At 42.1% G+C, this 19,886-nt stretch overlaps 1 protein-coding gene across 1 annotated transcript; it reads left to right on the forward strand.

Annotated features, from left to right (window-relative positions):
- Positions 1–217: 217 nt before the first annotated feature.
- LOC124695630 (protein DGS1, mitochondrial-like) lies at positions 218–6,721 on the forward strand. The gene is made up of 14 exons (XM_047228455.1): positions 218–417; positions 721–835; positions 938–1,141; positions 1,374–1,502; positions 1,600–1,755; positions 1,949–2,143; positions 2,648–2,748; positions 3,936–4,025; positions 4,775–4,847; positions 4,934–4,962; positions 5,070–5,193; positions 5,416–5,526; positions 6,292–6,392; positions 6,471–6,721. The coding sequence occupies exons 1-14, from the start codon at positions 218–220 to the stop codon at positions 6,586–6,588; spliced, it is 1,746 nt and encodes a 581-aa protein (XP_047084411.1). The 3' UTR covers positions 6,589–6,721.
- Positions 6,722–19,886: the final 13,165 nt, after the last annotated feature.

Raw genomic sequence — 19,886 nt, forward strand, 5'->3', positions numbered from 1 at the left:
GCGGTGGCCGGTAGCCACCGACCTGGTCGGTGTATAGGTTTTGCCGGTCCCGATCTCGGTGTCGGCGGAATCGTCGTCGCGGCGGAGGCGCAACCAAAAAAATTCAAATACGAGCTCCACGCTCCACGTCCTCTAAACCCACCGCCTACCTCGCCAACGCCAAAACTCCTCGCGCGCTGTCTCCTCCCCAGCCCGACAGGTTCCTCGTACCCTTGCCATGGCGACCTCGCCGGGCGATACTCTGATCGATGGAGGCCATCTGCTCGGTAAGCTGGCTGCGGCCGCTCTGATAGCGCCCGCTCTCATATGGAGTTCGGGTCTCATCCCCGGCACCTCCAATCTCTACCGACTCTTTCGTGGCCGCCGCCGGCATGCTCTCCCGCTCCCCATTAGCCATGATGCCGTGGACTCCTTACGGTGAGAAACCATACTCCTCTTCTTCTTATGCTCTCCAGACTCCAGACTTCTGCTTAAGCAGTGACGTAGATGCTATTTTGGTAACAGTTGGGCAGGCCAAGTTAGTTTTACATAGATTCTGGTCCAGACTCCAGAATTCTGCTGTCAAGTACTTGTAGTTTTGAGACCTATAGTTGGTCACAGATGCAGCATTGGCAAATTCAACATTCTCCTTTCTGGAGATAACATTATAGATCCGGTTATGTGGCTATTGTTCTCTGATGATGCATGGAGATTTTTTGTTTGACTATATGATTTTTGCAGGATTGCTGGTGAGATGCCCAAATCCTTGGCCATCTTAGAAGATGTCGTGCAGCACACTCTGTCTAATCTGCACACTATTCACAAAAGCCTACAGTATTGGCAGTCAAGAGCCTTGGTATTAAGTTACTACCTCTGTCCCAGAAATTTAGGAACAGACTGATGGTTCATCAGAATCTCTAGTCTTTTGCTTGTTTCACCTTCATTTTATTTTTTGCAGGGAACAGATTCACAACTAGTGTATTTTATGATGTTTCAAAGAGGTCCAGAGGCCTTTGTTCAAGCAACATCCCAAGCTCTGACTAGCCTCAGGAGCAACGGAAGCCCATCCGAGTACCTTTTACACTCTGCATCTGATATGTTCGAGACAAAAGTTACTGCCCTCAAGAGAATGCAACGCTGTCTGGCTGTTTTTCTTTCTAAGGTTTGTTATTCAGATGTGATAGGATTTTCATACTCTGCTGATTCTGCGCATTAATTAAATTTTCTTAAGTGTAGTTCTAAAATCAATTTCTTAGCTGCCATCGCCCAAAGAATCTTTTCTACTACTGTAGTTGAATTCCAAGCTTTTCTTTCTATATCTTTTTTGTTAATATATTGCTTTGGGCAGCATGACTACAATCGTATACATGAATTTTAACTTATGATTTCAACAGGTATATTCTGAAGTTGATACACGCAGAGATAAATTAACGGAAAGTTCAGATCAATCACTGTGTACACTGATCGTGGCTTTGGACTTTGTCTTCCGCGAATTGGAGGACTCTTTTGGAAATGCTGGCGATGTATGCTGTATTTGTCTTTTCTATACTTGGGTGTTATAGCTATGTCATAATTCTTTCTTTGATGTACTAATGTAACTGGACAATCAAATGTTTCCAGGGTCAAATTGTAGCAACACATGACGGAAACGTACCTATGCGTCTCTTCAAAAGTTCGCCAGAAGTTCATGTTGGGAGTTCAGACGCTGTAACAGAAAGCGCTATAAGTTTAATCTATGAAAACTTGCAGGGGCTGGATAGTTTTGTTTCTTCTGAGGTAAACAATTCCCCTCTCAACTGCTTGTAATACGTATGCACCTGAGACATGTAATAAGATTCCCAGAAGTTGTTCTTGAACTCATCTTGAAACACTAAAACTTGTATAGTGATAGTGTCTCACTTATACAAATTCATTACATAAAACGATATGTTGCTTGTATTATCTGAACCAATTATTTCTTGAATGATAGATTTCAAGCCATAGAAAGCCACGAAATATTACCATATACTGGTTACCCTACACATTTGGAGCAATTGGCCTTTCTGCATGTTCTCTGTGGCTTTTACGCCATAGTAGCTTGATGGGAAGTTCTGACATGGACAACTGGATTCATGATGCTAAGGAGTCGGCTGCTAGATTTTGGGATGTGAATGTTGCAAAACCGGTAAGATACTTTTTGAATATCTATTTTATTATTTATCTTACTATTTCTGATGCCGCTGTAAGGTAGCTGAAGGTAAATCAAGCTATTTTATAGAGGCAGAGTCTTTCCAGTTGTTTATATTTTTACTTGTACAGCATATTATGCAAGTTGCAGGAAGATTGGATCTGTTACTCATTGCAAACATTTGTGCATTATTAGCTGTACCCTTATGCTATGGTATTATTGTGTCGCATCAAAGCGAATTCATGTGTCCTTCAGTTGATCACTTGCAGTTATCGCAATGAACAAACCTAAGTAACAGTAATATAATATCATGACACTTGTTAATATGCATCAGCACAGCCGCATTCACAACACCATCTCTCTTATAGTTCAATAAATTTTTATGTAGATTAGTCAAATTTTACATAGCCTTGCTACAAGCAGGTATATATTATTCTTTAGATTTGGAAATCAGTTGCTGTGCTCACATCATTTCAATTGTTCTCTTTTGACAATCACTAGACCATTTCCATTAGAGATTTGCTTCTCGGGGTATTCAAGTGCACAGATAAATGTGAAGTGAGAAAACTTGAGGCCCAATCGACTGCAGAATCATTGCGAAGGTTATCTCCAATTTTGCTTCTGCTGTATGATGATTAATTTTACCATGGTTGTTTCTTGAATTCCATGTATTCTTTTTTGCTTACCATAAGAACCAGTACCATACAGTTGCTAAATTGATATCCATCTGTCCTATGTTAAGTTTAACATGCTTATTCAGGTAAAAAGAAAGAATTATCCACACAATATAAACCTGTGGAGTTGGGATTTTGAAATGAGTACTTAAGTATGTGTTGTTTAATGTGAGTGTTGCCCGGAATTTCAATTTGGCCTACATCCAGCACTTTGAAGATTTTTCCATTTACCTTAGGCACAATTAGTGGGCAAATAATTAAGCTTTGCATGAGTATCACAGATCTTCTCGAGGAGGTTGACTTCTCCCCTCGGGATCATTTTTCTTCTAACTATCCAGTCTAACTTCACTCCCTCAAACCAATTTTGCCTAAAGTAAATGGAATAACTTGCACAACTAAACAATTTGTTTGGCTCTCCATGTCACCAGCATGTCCCATGTGGTGTCAGTTCACCCTTCTTACCTCCAACCTGTCCAGCTGATTTTCGAGTCAAAGAATTTCCACTGTCCTCACCGTCTCCAGTTTATTCTTAGTCTAAATGTACAAATTAATTATTTCAGGACCTGGATTTGCAGGAATATCGCAATTAGCTATTAGAGTAGAATGGTCCATTTGTTACAGAAAAAAAATGATCAAAACCAGACACAGAGGGCCAAAACCAGCCCCATAGGTTAATAATGGAAGTTATAGATATAAAACCCACTCCACATGATGAACTCTTGAAAAGCACAGACTCGCGGTGCAGGTCTGATGTGCCACCCAAGAACCTGTACCGGATCCCAAGGGAGCACGACAGAGGGGCTGAAGGGCTAAAAAACCTTGCACCGCCCAAAAGACACCCTACCCCACAAATAATTGAGTGAGAAAATTGGACTAGCAAGTTTGTTCCTTTCAGCACCTACACGCTCTATTTACTTACAGTTTGCTATTATTGCTATCTGTTAAAAGTCTTGTCATCGGAGGGAAAATTCAGTCATTCAGAGTGCTATAATTCCACTCAGTATTCTCATTTTCTTCAAAACACGATACTTCAGCTTTGCAGTTATGTTCTGAGTGCATGTTAGAGTGTTATCGAATATGTTTTGCATTATTTACCCCACTTGTTTGTGTTGCAGGATGTTACTTGCCTTCTCTGAGCAAACTTTGAATGAAGAACAGCCACAAGATGCATCAGAGCAAGCTTTGATGGACACTGTCATGAAGAGGTAAACTGTTTCAAGAAAGATGACCTGGTTTCACGTCTCAATTATAAGTAGGGTAGGGTTCTTTTTTTATCATTTTGAAAAAAAATCTGACTCTGTAGTTCTATGACGGCAACAACCAAAGGTTTTTAAGGCGGTAAGATGGCACGAGGCTCCTGGTGGACATTTCACCTATAAGCGCTAAGGCTTTAAAATAACTGGTTGTTGAGCCATATAGCACCTATCCATCCCACCCACTAACTGACCTCAGCCTTTCAAAATTTACCCCTGTTTCCCGGTTTCCCGCTGCTCGAGTGCTCTGGCTGTGGCTTGCCTTGCTATCGAAGGGTGCCCGAGCACCTTAGTGACGCCTTAAAACCATTGCAGCGACATTATGGATTTTTTAGAAACTGACAAGGGCTGCAAATTATTCGGTGTCAAATAATGTATTTTCTGCTTAAATAAGTAGGGAAAAGTCCTTTGCATTACCCCCACCCTCCACCTCTGCCATAAAGTATCATTTAGTATAATTTATTGGCATGGCATACATTTGCAGTAGCATCTGGAGGAGAGTGATCATACAATAAGCATGCTTCATCCATGTTTCTAATATCTTTGTTGCTAATTTACATACCCTGGCTATAAAACTAGCTGACGCGTATCTTTCTCTTTATGCCCACTCAATAGACTTATTTTAATGGCAGATTTTATATAACCATCTAATGGACACATTGGTTCTGATTATTTGAGCATTTACTTGTACATTAATGCAGATATGAGGAGGAGCTGAAGCATCCAGTTCGAAACATGTTCAGTGGAGAATTAGCCCGTACCATGCTTATTGAGGTTCGTTCTTTTTATTTTCTGTTTATAGGCTACATCCAATGCAAGTAACTGACATTTTTTCTGAACTTAAACTTTAAATTTTTCAGATCCAGAAGCATAGACTAGATCTTGAGCAGTAAGTTTTGCTATTATTGCCCAATAATATGGATTAAAATGCACGCAGATGTATTTTTGCCGTGTTTAATGTTCCATACAAGAGATAATCGGACTGTTCTTACACAGGTCATTGGTGGAATTGGATCGTATTGTGAAGGCAAATCGGATAAATCTTGCTATGCTTGCAGCTCTGCCTACATTTGGTCTTTCTCTTCTGCTGCTCAGTCCAGTACGAGCATTGGCTGTGCATGTATGTATATGTACTTCTGTCATTATCTTCTTGATTGCAATATCAACTCCAGGGCACCCGGCAAAAGTTATTGTAGTTTTTTGGAGCCTTTGATATGTTAATGTTTATAACCTATTTATACCCCATATCTTGCAATTTGCATAGTAGACGAGTGTAGTGTGAAGAAAGTAGAAAAGAGGGCGTGTTAAATATGTCTTAACTACTGCAATGATTGTGAATTAGGTCCAAGGTGCAGAAAGGAAAGGCAGGATTGCAAGGCGTCAGGGAAGGCTGCTTCTCATTCAGGCTGAGCAAAAACTTATGGAGTTCATGAGATGCAAAGATAATGAAATGGTAATTTTATCTAGTACTCCCTCAGTCCCATAATATAAGATGTTATTACAACCAATATAGTTTGTAATTGGTTGTAATAGCATCTTATATTACGGGACGGAGGGAGTAGATCATAATTTAGTCTTACTCTGTCTTGTGTTTTTAGATTCATACACACTTTCTTTTCAAGTTCTTGTGTCATTTGGTGTCCTGTTGGTGATTATTCACTTACTCTTAATTGCAATCTTCTAAGTTACACGGATAAGGATACATCCAGTACAATATAATGAATACAAATTGATATTTTTGTAACATGAGCCCATAGTGGATATTCAGGATTGTATGTCTTGACCCCTTTATTCTTGGGTGTCAGTAGTAGCATTTTCGTTCCCAGTCGCACCAACAGCTGACTGGTCACCGGTCCCAGCCATGCCTCTGTCCACCAATGCCATTCTCCCTAGGCAGGCGTCAATGAGCAAGAGATCTGGGCTGCCGCGCAGGCTGGTGATCGGCCGATCCCATCTGTCCTGCCCTGTTTCTCCACTTGCAGGCATTGTCCGAGTGGAGGCTTGCTTCCTAGATGATCATTGAACCTCTTTGTGGTCAATCCGTTATTTTTATATGCACAAGTATGATAGGACCAGAATTTCCCTATTCGAGATTGAACACTCTGACCTTTCACCCTAAATATTGAGATGAAAGCACTTGTATTAGTGAGAAAGCCATTTGTCAGAAACTTTTGATTTTTTTTATTGGGATTAAGAACCTGTATTTCTTACTTGACAGGATGAAGAGGCGTGCTTTAATTTTGGATTGGCAGTGTACGCGCTTGACAGACTATACAATGCTGTTGAGTTTCATGCTCGGGGAACAGACGAGTGGTTTAGGTCAGTCCCAGCTCAAAAGTTCTTTCCACTTCTTTCATTGATTATGATGGCCTGTTGATCAGATTGTTTGCACTGCAGAGTTAGAGAAGACATTTTTCAGCTGGCAATGCCTAGCACGGGAATGCAGCGTAAGAAGAATATTTTATCGCGACTGGATTCGATGTACGAGTGCCTATTTCCACTGCAACATCTGTAAATCTCTTATTTATCAGGCTTTGGTCGAGCAGTGATTCAGTTAACTTACCTGTAAATTATACCGTGAAAAATCTGCTACTTATATTGTGCTAGAACACGTGAAGATTTTAACGTGAATGCTTGTGACTTTGTGAGCCGTTTGCCTAGAGCCATGAGGCCGCATATGTCCTTTGTTGTCCTGCCCGTAGTGCCCACCACAGTTCGTCTCAGTTTGTTATATTCGGTAGATAAGAATGGGCGTCACAAATGATATTGTGTTTTTGCTTCTTTGGGCGAAGCTGTCAACACGAGATTCCTGTGTAGGCAGCACAGGGTCTTTTTTCTTTTGAACATGGAAATATATTAACATTAGAGCTCACGGGACAACAAATCTCGGCGACAAAGCATCGAGCAGGGATCAAAGGTGCCTAGATGCACAACAAGAAATAAAGATGACCTAAACACTTGTAGTTGATACCAAAGATTGCATATGAAGCTAAAGACCTTCAAGGACCTCCAACCTACTCCATACCAGTTGATGCCCCTGTGCGTGGCTACTAAAGATTTTGATGACACCAAGCTCATTCCCTGTCGTTGAATCTGGGGATCAACGGTAAAGATGTTGTCGTCCATCTTTGGTGACACAGCCGAAACGGTAGAAAGACAACATCTTCTACAATGTGATCATCCAGCAAGAAAAACTCCATACATTTTGAACTTGCCAACATATGATCCTGCTCGTAATATTGTGAGGTGCCGCCACTGTTGATTGTCATATATATATATATAGGTATATGTGTAATTCCAAGATCTCTGCTGCCCATGTATATCATTTGTTATGTGTGAGCATAGCTGATCTTCCAAAAGTGTGGCTATTATATTGTCTTGGCTCCATAAGCTCACACTAAGAAAATTGTTCCAATTCCGGTATTGCAAATCGTGGGCAGCAACAACCATAGGCCACAGAAGTATGAATCCAGAATCTCATGTATGTGAACATGACTGTCCAGTAAAACTGCAGCAGTTGTATTAACTTGTGTCCACAAGTTCACACTAAGCAGGCTATTCCAATTCTGATAAAAAAAATTGACCCTGGAATTCTGATAATTCTGGCAATGAGCAGCAAAAGCAGAAGTATAACTCATCGGTCTCTAAGAGCAGAACATATGGAATTTGAATTTTGCATGCCAACATTTGGAGACTAGTGCTTCCAACCTGACGAACAACTTCTGGGCAAAATCAGCACCTCCACGCCTACCTGCTTCTAGATTAGCCGCAACGAACTGAGCAGAAAAACAAGGAGCTGGGACAAGCCCTTTCCTCGCGTGCAGGATCCACATCTGCAACAACATGCTCATCCCCTTGTCAACTTCAGAAGCAAAGGCGAGCATAGATCGCCCGCAGCTACCGCCCATGGCATAGCTAAGAAAGCACAGCAGCACAGGGTCAGGGTAGTCTATTGTTTGAGCAGCAGATGCCAGCATTTTTTCAAAACAAACTGAGGGAGATAAAAGGAGACTGGATCTACTACGTTCTCACCTCATCAGGGAGTAAGAGTATACCCAGGCCCGGTCCTGAGCTTTCGAGGGTGTGTGGGGAAACTAGATTTTAGGGCCCCTAGTATTTTTTCTCAAAAATGTATGTATAAAAAATACAAAGAAAGACTTAAAATGTATTGATAGAAATGTTAATATAACAATAATATTATATACATCTTACCCTAAAACTTTCTCGTTACATTATTTTGATCGGCTGCAAGAACTAGTGCCAACTGATCTGGATTTCTCGATGTGCTGGTGTTGCTCTTCAAATTTGTTTGAATAAACTTATCTTTCTTCTCTCTCAACCTCCTTTTGGTGGAACCGGATAAAGGCTTTCTAGGAGACATAACGCGGCTGAAAATAGAAGAGACAAATTGTAACTTAAATTAGGGCATAGGGTCATATAGACTACGTATAGCAGAGCATCAGAATTCAGAGATTAGATGACTATACCGGTTGTAATTTACTCAGGTTTCGCGTCTCCTGCCTGCACCTGCTGTGGCCGATTTCGTCAGGTCAGCGAGCGGCCGGCCGGCCAAGCGAGTTGGAGAATTGGGAGCCATCGACGAAACTCACGAAGTTCACGAACAGCCGAGGCATCGGGTAAAATAGTATAAGATCAAACCGAATCTAATATGTATACGTGCCAGGGCCGGACGCTCGATGCCTCACTCGATCGATGGAATTCTTTCCCCTTCGTGAAAAGAAAAGGCCCAGCTGAGCTTTCCTCTCCGGCCTGGGAGCCTCCCTGACGGAGGCTAGCAGCCGTGCCGATATTGAATTTGGGGAGAACCCGCAAACCTGCTGCGGTTTGGGGGTTGGCTTCAGCGGCCCCTAAATTGGCCCCCAAACATTCAAGAAAGCTAAAAAAATAGGAATCCAAACTATAGTTCAAAATTGCCCACGAAGGCGCCCACATTCAATGTATAGTCTCAAATTCAAATCAGCGACCATGCAGCCGGCTACCAAAACAACATCAAAGTCTGGCTCATCATATTACAAACCATATTACAAACCGGGAAGAGAGGATAGAAATCAGATGGAGGAGGCAAACGGGTCGTCAATGACAGCCGGTGATGGCTGCTGTGGCGCTGGAGGTGGGTGCTCTATCGCTGGTGGCTATTGCGCCGGTGTTTAATGCTCTCCCGTCAGCGTGGCCTGCTCTGCCCACCGATGCTTCCATCATCTCCTTCATGATATGAGCCTGAGCCATCTTATACCACGCCTTGGCATCATCATCCATGATAGAAGTGTCGGCCATCAAGATCTTAGAGTCCTCCTTCTGTCCTTCATCTTGGTCACCGCCGCTTGCGCCAACTCAGTTTATGGCAAGGATGTGGGTGTCTTGGGCGGCGACTTTGGCACAACCTTAGCCTCCTCCAGATGATCTTGTATTCGGCCTTGTCTGACAACGCCTTCCACCTTTGATCGTTATTCTCATCTCGCTCATCATCCTTATCCTTGAAGCTCGAAACCATGCACCTCGGCAATAAGCACGTCAATGGATGCTCCCATGGCGGCCAGCGATGCGGCACCATTTCTCTTAGCCTTGGCTTTGTTGTTGCCAATTGGGAGCCCAACCGAGGCAGCCGAGGATGCCCCTCCTCCACATCAATGACCCGTGTGCCCTCGTTGAGGGTGAGTCGGGTCTTCTCCCATTTGGAACAATTCTCAAGCTTGGTGAAGTCGGGCCTGGAAAGGGTCGATCTGCGCACCTTGATCCGTTTGTGTCCGGCCGCTGGGTTGGGATTTTTGTGTCCTCCTTTTCGCGTGGACCAAAATGGACCGCCTCGGTCTGTTTGATCCGCGCTGCTGAAGATGCCGTAACTTGCGGTCCTTCGGGAACAACCATTCGGATAGGGAGTGAGAACCCCAAGTTCAGCACGAAGATCCTTGCCCTTTACTGTCCAACATTGCCCGACCTCCACTAACTAAAGTATGCTATCAAATCCTTTAGGCACCCACATAATGATGTCAATTGGCAAACTTCTACATTATGAATTGGCATGCTCTCTCATGGTGACCGTTTGGTCCTTATTAACTCCGTCTTAAATAATTTATCGATTTTTATGTTTTTACTTATTTTTAAATAACTAAATGGGTAAGGAAGTGTTTAGATTTTTCTCTCAGTCAAGATTCTTCGGGTAAAGTGAGGAAAATGAGAAAAATATAAGTTATCAAAGTGGAATATTACATGCCACCATAAAGACCGCGGAGGACTAGGTATTGAGGTGTTAGAATTTAAAAACATGTATTTAGTTAGTAAATGACTATTTAAACTACTTACAAAAGAAGGGACGTGGTAACAATTGATGCATGACAAATACCTACATAATAAAATGTTGTTGCAAATTGATGAAAACCAATAGATTCACATTTTTGGAAAGGCCTTATGCGGGTTTAGAGGCTCTTTCAAAATAGGATATGGGTCGACGGTTCGTTTTGGAAAGATATCTCGCTCGGGATACGGAGTACATCACTAGCGCAGCAGTACCCGCCATTATAGAACATTGTAGAAAGTAAACAAACACTGGATATTTCCTTTGGGATGGCGTTAACTCACAATATAAACGTACATAATGGTTACGGTACAAATTTGTTTAGAAATCACATCCACAAGCCTATTTGGTGTAAAGCAGTGTAAAATCTATGTACTTGGACCTAATAGACGGTCATACAAGATGCTTGCGTAAGTTTCTTTGAAAGCTGAAAATTACAGATTAAAATTTCTCTGTGGTTCCTTTAAAATAAATTTCTGTTAACAAAAGAAAACTTAGCCAAATGGAATAATTTCTGTTAATAAAAAATAACTTGGCTAAACGGAATTGGAATTGATGTCAAAAGTGATGCTTTTGTGGCTCAGTGGAGAGTGTAGAACACTTGTTTATCATGTCCTTTTGTCTGTATTATTTGGCGCACGGTTTACTTCGCATATAATATACCTCCACCAACAAATATAACAATATATTTGGTAATCGGCTAAATGAGATTGAAAAGAAAACTAGAGCTAGAATACGAGTTGGTGTTTCAGCTTTGTGCTGGTCCATACATGTGCAGAAATAATATTGTCTTTAATAAATAATAGGGTACTTTTTTTGCAGGTTATTCAACTAGCTACGCACTGGATTAAACTATGGTCCTACCTCCTCTCAGCGGATCCAACGACAGCCTATGGCCGTTAGATGCAACCAATTTCTGATGGTTGCACATGACTTCTCGCGACATATTAGTAGACTTTAAAATGGATAGTTATTTGCTGCTTTTCGTTTTACGATGGTTGATATATGTCTCAACCCTTGTTGATCCATGATAATAATAATATGAATATTTCGAGCGTTGTATCAAAGGTTTTAGACTTAGTAGAACTAAAACCGAGTACATGATGTGCTGGTTTTAGTACTACTAGGCACAAGGAGGAGGAGGTTAGCCTGGATGGGCAGGTGATGCCTCAGAAGGACACCTTTCGATACTTGGGAAAATTTTGACTTCAGCGTAAACGCTTTGCTATCCGGTGCGCTAAATGTCTTTTTTGATCAAGGGGAGATAATTCAACACCTTTTTATATGTTATATGCTTTGCAAAGATGGTCTCGATAATTCTGTTCATGAGTTTTAATATACCCCACCTTCGAATATTACAAACTTATCTGGAAACTAGCTAAATGGGGTAGCTAATAAAGTTAAAGCGCACATTAGAGTTGGTGTGTGCTTTACTTTAGGCGGACTAATTTGGACGATCTGAAATTCCTGCAATAACTTAATTCTTAACAGAAAATGTTTTTCCAACATTTTTGTAGGTTATTCCCTTAACTTCACACTGGATCTATGTGTGGTCAGCCGGTGGAGCAGCGTGCTGTAATGAATATTGGGTGCAACCGAGCCGGTTGTAATTGTCAACTTTTAGATGACTCATTTTTACTGAGACTTTATGTGATCCTTGAACTTTGTAATAAGCTTGATACTAGTTAATGTACTGCTGAATTTATATTAATGAAAATAAAGTCGTATGGATGAATTGATGCAGATGCTGGGATACTCCATGGCGGAAAAAAAATCCGATGAGCCTTGAGTTTACCACCTCAAAAGCTACAGTGGAACCATAGAGGTGCGCCTTGACACACGCAAGGCACGTATGAACAGTGATGTGCCTTGACCATTTAACCGTTGGATTAAAGATGGACAGCCCAGATGCAAGACTGCAGCACATGTATTGTAGATGAACCACTGTAGCATGCGTCCTGTAGATAGGTCCTGTAGTCGTGAGCTGTTCATGCTCATCCAACCACGAGTTCTCACTGGAACCAGGTCCAACGACCTAAGAGCATCAGTTCAGTGCACCGAACTTGTGTTTACGGGTCGGAAAATGGCAGGCGTAGAATAGAGCCCGTAACGAAAACTGAAAAACTTCCGAACCCGTAAAAACAGGGTTTATCAAATTGATTTGCATATGATTGATCAAACCTGACGATAAAACGCAAACAAATCATGCATAATTCATAGTGCAGACATCAAATAACACAATCATCTGACACAATCAAATGACATAGTTATTAATAGTTCAAAACCGCCAACATCAAACAGAGGTTGGCCCGCCGTCAGAACCATCGGCACCACCTCCTGGAGCAGCATCGGCACCACCTCCATGAGCAGCATCGGCAGCAACAGTTGCCTCTTGACGAGCTGCTCTTCGCCTTGCCGTGATCTCCGCGGATGTCTCCTGCCACCACTCCAGCTGAACCTCATTCATGTCCTTCGTGTTCATCATCATGATCTCCCTCTCTTCGGCCAATAGTTGCTTCATTGCTTTGGCCTTCTTCACATTGATCCTCATCTCCTCCAACTTGGCTTTGCTCTTTGCTTCCTCTCGGCTTGCTTCAAGCTTTGCAAGGCTCACCTCCTTCTTTGTGTCGATGATGACACGCTTGGTATCCAATGTCTTGGTCACTATCACCTCCTTCGACTTCATCATTTGATCAAACTTGTCCCTCAACAATGCAGCCTCCCCCTCGATCCTTAGCCTTTCCTTCGCCTTCTTGTTCCCCTCCGGCTTGTCGGCGTTCCTGCCATCCTTCTCGTCCTCGGTGTCGTCGAGCGCAACCATTGCAGCCTTCTTCGGTGCAACTTCTTCATCTCTCAATTTCCACTTGGGGAGATGTTGGAGCACATCAAAGCAATGACGCATGGTGAAGCTCTTGCCCTTGCTGCCGGCCATGTCTCTGTACGTAGCATCGGCAATGCGATCCTTCATATGCAAAAGAATCCAACCAATCGACAATATGTCACCGAAGCTAAAGTACAATTAGATTTGCAAAATATGCACTCACAAATTCATCTACAGTTGCGCCGCTAGGAGGATTGGACACCACTTGGTCCATTGCTGCTGCCCACCGGCTACACGCAGGTTTTATCGCGTCCCAACGACCTTGGAGGGATCGGTAGGTGCGATCGACAGGATGGCGAACGCGCGGCATGAGCTTATGAAACTTGTCCTCGATGCGCTGCCAGTACCGTTTTTCGGTTTGATCCGTGCCGGAGACGGCATCCATCCCCACGGAGGCCCAAGCTCGGCACAAGGTGGCGTCTTCAATCTCAGTGTATTTGTTGGCCCGCCGCTTCTTCCGATTTCCATCGGCGGTGACCTCCACCACACCGTCGTCCCCTTCCTCGTCCCCTTCTTCCCCTTCCCCCCTTCTTCCCCTTCTTCCACCTCGTCGTTGCAATCACCGAACGGAGGTAGTGGGTTAATGTTCACCTCCCCCAACATCTCCATGTACGACGCAAAATCGTTCCTAATTTGACGAGGCCTCAGTATCTACTCGCAATCAATAATAAACGGAGGAACAGATCATGTACCTTGCTGACCCGTCGTCGAGCACGTCCTGGGCGGCGTTCGTGGTGGCTTCCGGAGGCGGCGGCGGCGTTGCCGAAGATGGGCACGGAGGCGGGGCGCCACGGGAAGTAACCGCCTTCACTTTGCTCCGCTTCGGTCCCGAACTCTTCGGTCTCGCACGGACTGCCTTCGGCTTCACTGCTGACCCATCACCGGTGACTGCTGCGGCACCGGCTTGCGAAAGTAGATGTGTTCCCGCGCGACGCCGCTTCACCCATGTCATCGATGACACCCTCGAAGAAACTTCCGCGGGGGTTACAGGGCTGGGAGTGGTCGCCGGGGTGGTTGATGGAGCGGCGGATGCTGCGGCGACCACGGGAGAGGGTGGAGGCGCCTGCGCGGTAGCAACGGCGGCCGGCAGGGTAGCTACGGCGGCCGGTGGGCTCGATTCGAGACTCATCGGGGACAAATCGGACGGTGGCGGCTCAGAAGAAGGCGAGGGCGCACAGATCGGCGGCGGCGGCGGTTGGGAGGAGCTGAATGTTCCCTCGCGCGCAAAGTAGGGATTGTGTTCGGGCTGCGTTCGGTTCGCTCCTTCGGCCCCTGATACGTCTCCAACGTATCTATAATTTCTGATGTTCCATGCTAGTTTTATGACAATACCTACATGTTTTGCTCACACTTTATAATGATTTTATGCATTTTCCGGAACTAACCTATTAACAAGATGCCACAGTGTCAGTTCCTGTTTTCTGTTGTTTTTGGTTCCAGAAAGGCTGTTCGGGCAATATTCTCGGAATTCGACGAGACAAAAGCCAAGGCCTTATTTTCCCCGGAATGTTCTAGAACACCGAAGGAGAGCCGGAGGGGGGCCAAGGGGGACCCACACCATAGGGCGGCGCAGGTCCCACCCTGGCCACGCCGCCATGTGGTGAGGGAGCCCTGTTGCCCCTCCGACTCCGCCTCTTCGCCTATAATGTCCCTCGTGACCTAAAAACCCGATATCAATTGACGAAACTCTAGAAAGACTCCAGGGACGCCGCCGCCATCGCGAAACTCCGTTTCGGGGGACAGAAATCTCTGTTCCGGCACGCCGCCGGGACGGGGAATTGCCCCCGGAGTCATCTCCATCGACACCACCGCCATCTTCATCGCCGTTGCTGACTCCCATGATTAGGAGGGAGTAGTTCTCCCCCGAGGCTGAGGGCTCTACCGGTAGCTATGTGGTTCATCTCTCTCCCATGGTGTGATCTTTATGTGATCATGAGCTTTGTATCACTATTAATCTATGTGCTACTCTAGTGATGTTATTAAAGTAGTCTATTCCTCCTCCATGATGTAATGTTGACGAGTGTGTGCATCATGTAGTACTTGGCGTAGGTTATGATTGTAATCTCTTGTAGATTATGAAGTTAACTATTACTATGATAGTATTGATGCGATCTATTCCCCCTTTCATAGCTATTGTTGACAGTGTGTATGCTATGTTAGTACTCGGTCTAAATTGCAACGGTCTATTATGCACTCTATAGGTTACTTAAATATGAACTCCGGATGTTGTGGAGCTTGTTTACTCCGTCTTGAGGTGTGCTTTTATAGCCCTACACAATGAATGGTGTTTGTTATCCAACAAGAGAGTGTGAGAAAGTAGCACAAGTGAAGAGAAGTTATTTATTTATGTGATCATTGTTGAGAGTGTTTACTAGTGAAAGTATGATCCCTAGGCCTTGTTTCTAAGCATTGAAACACCGTTTCCAACAAGTTCTGTTACATGTTTGCTTGCTGCCATCTTTATTTCAGATTGCAATTACTAATTACAATCATCCATATTACTTGTATTTTACTATCTCTTCGCCCAACTAGTGCACCTATACATCTAACAAGTGTATTAGGTGTGTTGGGGATACAAGAGACTTCTTGTATCGTAATTGTAGGGTTGCTTGAGAGGGATATCTTTGACCTCTACCTCCCTGAGTTCGATAAACCTTGGGTGATTCACTTAAGGGAAATTTGCTGCTGTTCTACAAACCTCTGCTCTTGGAGGCCCAACACCGTCTACAAGAACAGAAGCGTGCGTAGACATCAAGCTATTTTCTGGCGCCGTTGCCGGGGAGGTAAGGTAAAAGGTATTCACATCCTCCGACTACTAAGCTATTTCCTAGCACTGTTGCCGGTGTGTGAGTGCTCGAAGCTATTTCCTTTAGATCCCGCAATTATATCTTTTTGTTTCTTGTTTTTCACTAGTTAGGCATAATGGAAAATAACAGTGAGCTTTTTAACATATTTCCTGAGTTAAGACATGAATTGTTTGATGCGAAAAACAAAAAACCTATGGAACCTTATTTGCATGCTAGTAGCAATGTTATTAGTATGAACGCAATTACTGCTAGTGCTATGGAAAAACCCAAGCTTGGGGAAGCTAGTTTATCTAAAAATCCTTTTTGCTCCTCAGCTTTGGAAGAAGTATTTTGCCTTGATAATGCTTTGTCTCCAATATGTGGTAATTCGAATGATGCTTGTGATATTCCAAATCCACCTGTCGAAAGTATTCCATATAAAATACCTATGAAAATTATTGAAAGTGTTATGGATAACCGCTATGAAGGGGATGGAACTGTCCATCCCGGAGATCATTTACTGTTTTTACATGAATTATGCGGGTTATTCAAGTGTGCAGGTATTTCTCTGGATGAAGTTAGGAAGAAACTATTCTCTATGTCGCTGTCCGGTAAAGCGGTACATTGGTATAAATTGCTGAAGAATAGGCATTCTCTTGATTGGAAGGATATTATGCCTCTATTTTATTCTAAATTCTATCCTCCAAGTGAAATTCACAAAGACCGAAACCGCATATATAATTTCTTGCCTCATGATGGAGAGAGTATTGCCCAAGCATGGGGGAGATTGAAGTCTTTAATGCTCAAATGCCCCATTCATGAGCTTCCTGGTAATATCATCATTGATAATTTCTATGCAAGACTTACTTTTCAAGATAAAACCTTGCTGGATACTACTTGTTCTGGATCATTCATGCACAATAAAGAAGAGTTTAAATGGGACCTTCTTGATCGGATTCGGGAGAACGCTGAAGATTGGGAGAACGACAAAGGTAAAGAATCAGGTATAAACTATGAATATGAATGCATTAAGTCTTTCATTGAAACTGTTGATTTTCAAGAGCTTAGTGCTAAATATGGTCTTGATCCTCAAATTATGGTCGATTGCTATAGAGCCTTTGCTTCTCATATTAATGTTCCTAAAGAAATTTGGTACATGTATCATGAACCTTTTAATGACACTTGCATGGAAAATGAAATTGTTGTTAATGATTGCAATAAACATGCCCAAACTTCTGAAAATACTATTTCTTATAAGCATGTTAATTTTTGTGGAATGCATAGACCTTGTGGAATTAATCAAATCGAAGATGAATATTGTATCCATCATAGGAATGAAAAAACTAGAAAGTGGTTTAGGGCTCTAGATGATCTTGGTGAAAATTTTTGTGCCCTCTATCCTTTTATTTGTGAACTTTGCCATAGAGTGGGTCATTTTAATTTTCAATGCTCCTCCAATGATAATTCGAACCCCATAAGTGCTGCAAATTTGTATTGTGATGATGAAATCCTTCGTAATCAGCATGATGAACTTACTTTATTTTTGGGGTGTGAAGAGTTATCAAGAAAAATTTCTTTGTTACATATGAGTGATCTTGATATTTATAGTGTCCTGCATGGGTGTCTTTCTTATTGCATTAATAATTGCCATACAAATACTTACATACAAAATATTTTAGAAGATGACACTTTGCCAAAATATTATAGGACCGCCGTGTGTTTTGAACTTATTAATGAAAAGGAGGAATCCTCCCAAGTTTCTTCTATTGTTTCTGGAAATAAATCAGGTTATGTGGAGGAGCCTCTCTTCAAGCCTCTTCCTCCTAAAGAAGGGAACAAGAAGAAGGGAACGAAGAAGAAGAATAAGAAGAGGGGGAATAAAAGGAAAGAGGTAACGGCATATCCCCGCGTGTATGAGATAACAATAGGTGACCGTAAGTATGTTGCTCCTAATGATTATAATGATAATGAATCTGAGTACAATGATCTTCCTATGCCCTTTACCTACATTAGTGATCATGATTTAGAAGAGCACACTGCTTTTGATATTGAAAATCTCTGGGAAACTAATTCTGAAAATGATGATGTTAATAATTGCCATAGTATTAGTATTATCCATGCTTCTTCCCATAATGATATAGAAAGCTCTAAGCTTGGGGATGAGGTGTTTGAAAATCCTTTTGCTACTGATGATTATATGCTTGATACATCTCCTTCTAGTAACAATGATGGTAAGGTTACAGCTGAACATACTGTGGAAGATAACTATTATATTTCTTATGATGACACTATGCCTCCAATCTTTGACAATTATTATAAAGAATGCTATGACAAAGGTTATAATTATCCTTATGAGACTTGTCATAGTTATGATTGGATTGCCAAAAACAGTTCCCTTAGTATGCAACTTGTTTACCATGTTCAAATTCTTGATAATGATCCTGCTCAAATTATTATCAATGAGAATAATTCTTCTTATGCCAAAATTAATGATACTTTTATGCATATGAACCATGATAAGAATGTTTTAAGTGATGGTTATATTGTGGATTTCATCAATGGTTCTACTGAAAGTTATTATGAGAGAGAAAAATATGGTTGTATAAATTTTCATGTTACTAAAACACCTCTCTACATGCTGAAAATTTTGAAGTTACTTGTGTTTTATCTTCCTATGCTTGTCACTTTGTTCTACATGAATTTATTTGTGTACAAGATTCCTTTTCATAGGAAGTGGGTTAGACTTAAAAGTGTTTCATACCTGCTTTTTGATGCTCTCTTTGCTTCAACTCTCATCCTTATGTGAGCATCATTAAAATTACTGAGCCCATCTTAATGGCTATAAAGAAAGCACTTCTTGGGAGATAACCCATGTTTTTATTTTACTTCTGCACTTTTGTTTTATATTTGATTCTTGGAAGTTGTTACTACTGTAGAAACCTCTCCTTATCTTTATTTTATTGCATTGTTGTGCCAAGTAAAGTTTTCGATAATAAGGTTGATACTAGATTTGGATTACTGCACATAAACAGATTTCTTGCTGTCACGAATTTGAGTAGGCCTCTCTGTAGGTAACTCAGAAAAATCTGCCAATTTTCATGAGTGATCCTCAGATATGTACGCAACTTTCATTCAATTTGAGATTTTTCATCTGAGCAAGTTAAGTGCCTCTAAAAAATTCGTCTTTACGAACTGTTCTGTTTTGACAGATTCTGCCTTTTTATTTCGCATTGCCTCTTTTGCTATGTTGAATGGATTTCTTTGTTCCATTAACTTCCAGTAGCTTTGTGCAATGTCCAGAAGTGTTAAGAATGATTGTGTCACCTCTGAATATGTGGATTTTTGATTATGCACTAACCCTCTAATGAGTTTGTTTTGAGTTTGGTGTGGAGAAAGTTTTCAAGGGTCAAGAGAGGAGGATGATACAATATGATCAAGAAGAGTGAAAAGTCTAAGCTTGGGGATGACCCCGTGGTTCATCCCTGCATATTTCAAGAATACTCAAGCATCTAAGCTTGGGGATGCCCAAGGCATCCCCTTCTTCATCGACAACTTATCGAGTCACCTCTAGTGAAACTATATTTTTATTCCGTCACATCTTATGTGCTTTACTTGGAGCGTCTGTGTGCTTTTATTTTCGTTTTGTTATTTTCATTCTCTTAATAAATTCATGCATATGTGGGAGAGAGACACGCTCCGCTTTTTCATATGAACACTAGTGTTCTTCGCTTTTACTTTTAATGTTCAATGGCAAAAGTTAAAAGCTGCTGCATTTATTGCTATTTGGTTGGAAACAGAAAATGCTTCATGTGGTAATTGGTATATTGTCTTGA

Source organism: Lolium rigidum, chromosome 3, assembly GCF_022539505.1.
Source record: "Lolium rigidum isolate FL_2022 chromosome 3, APGP_CSIRO_Lrig_0.1, whole genome shotgun sequence".
NCBI lineage: Eukaryota > Viridiplantae > Streptophyta > Magnoliopsida > Poales > Poaceae > Lolium > Lolium rigidum.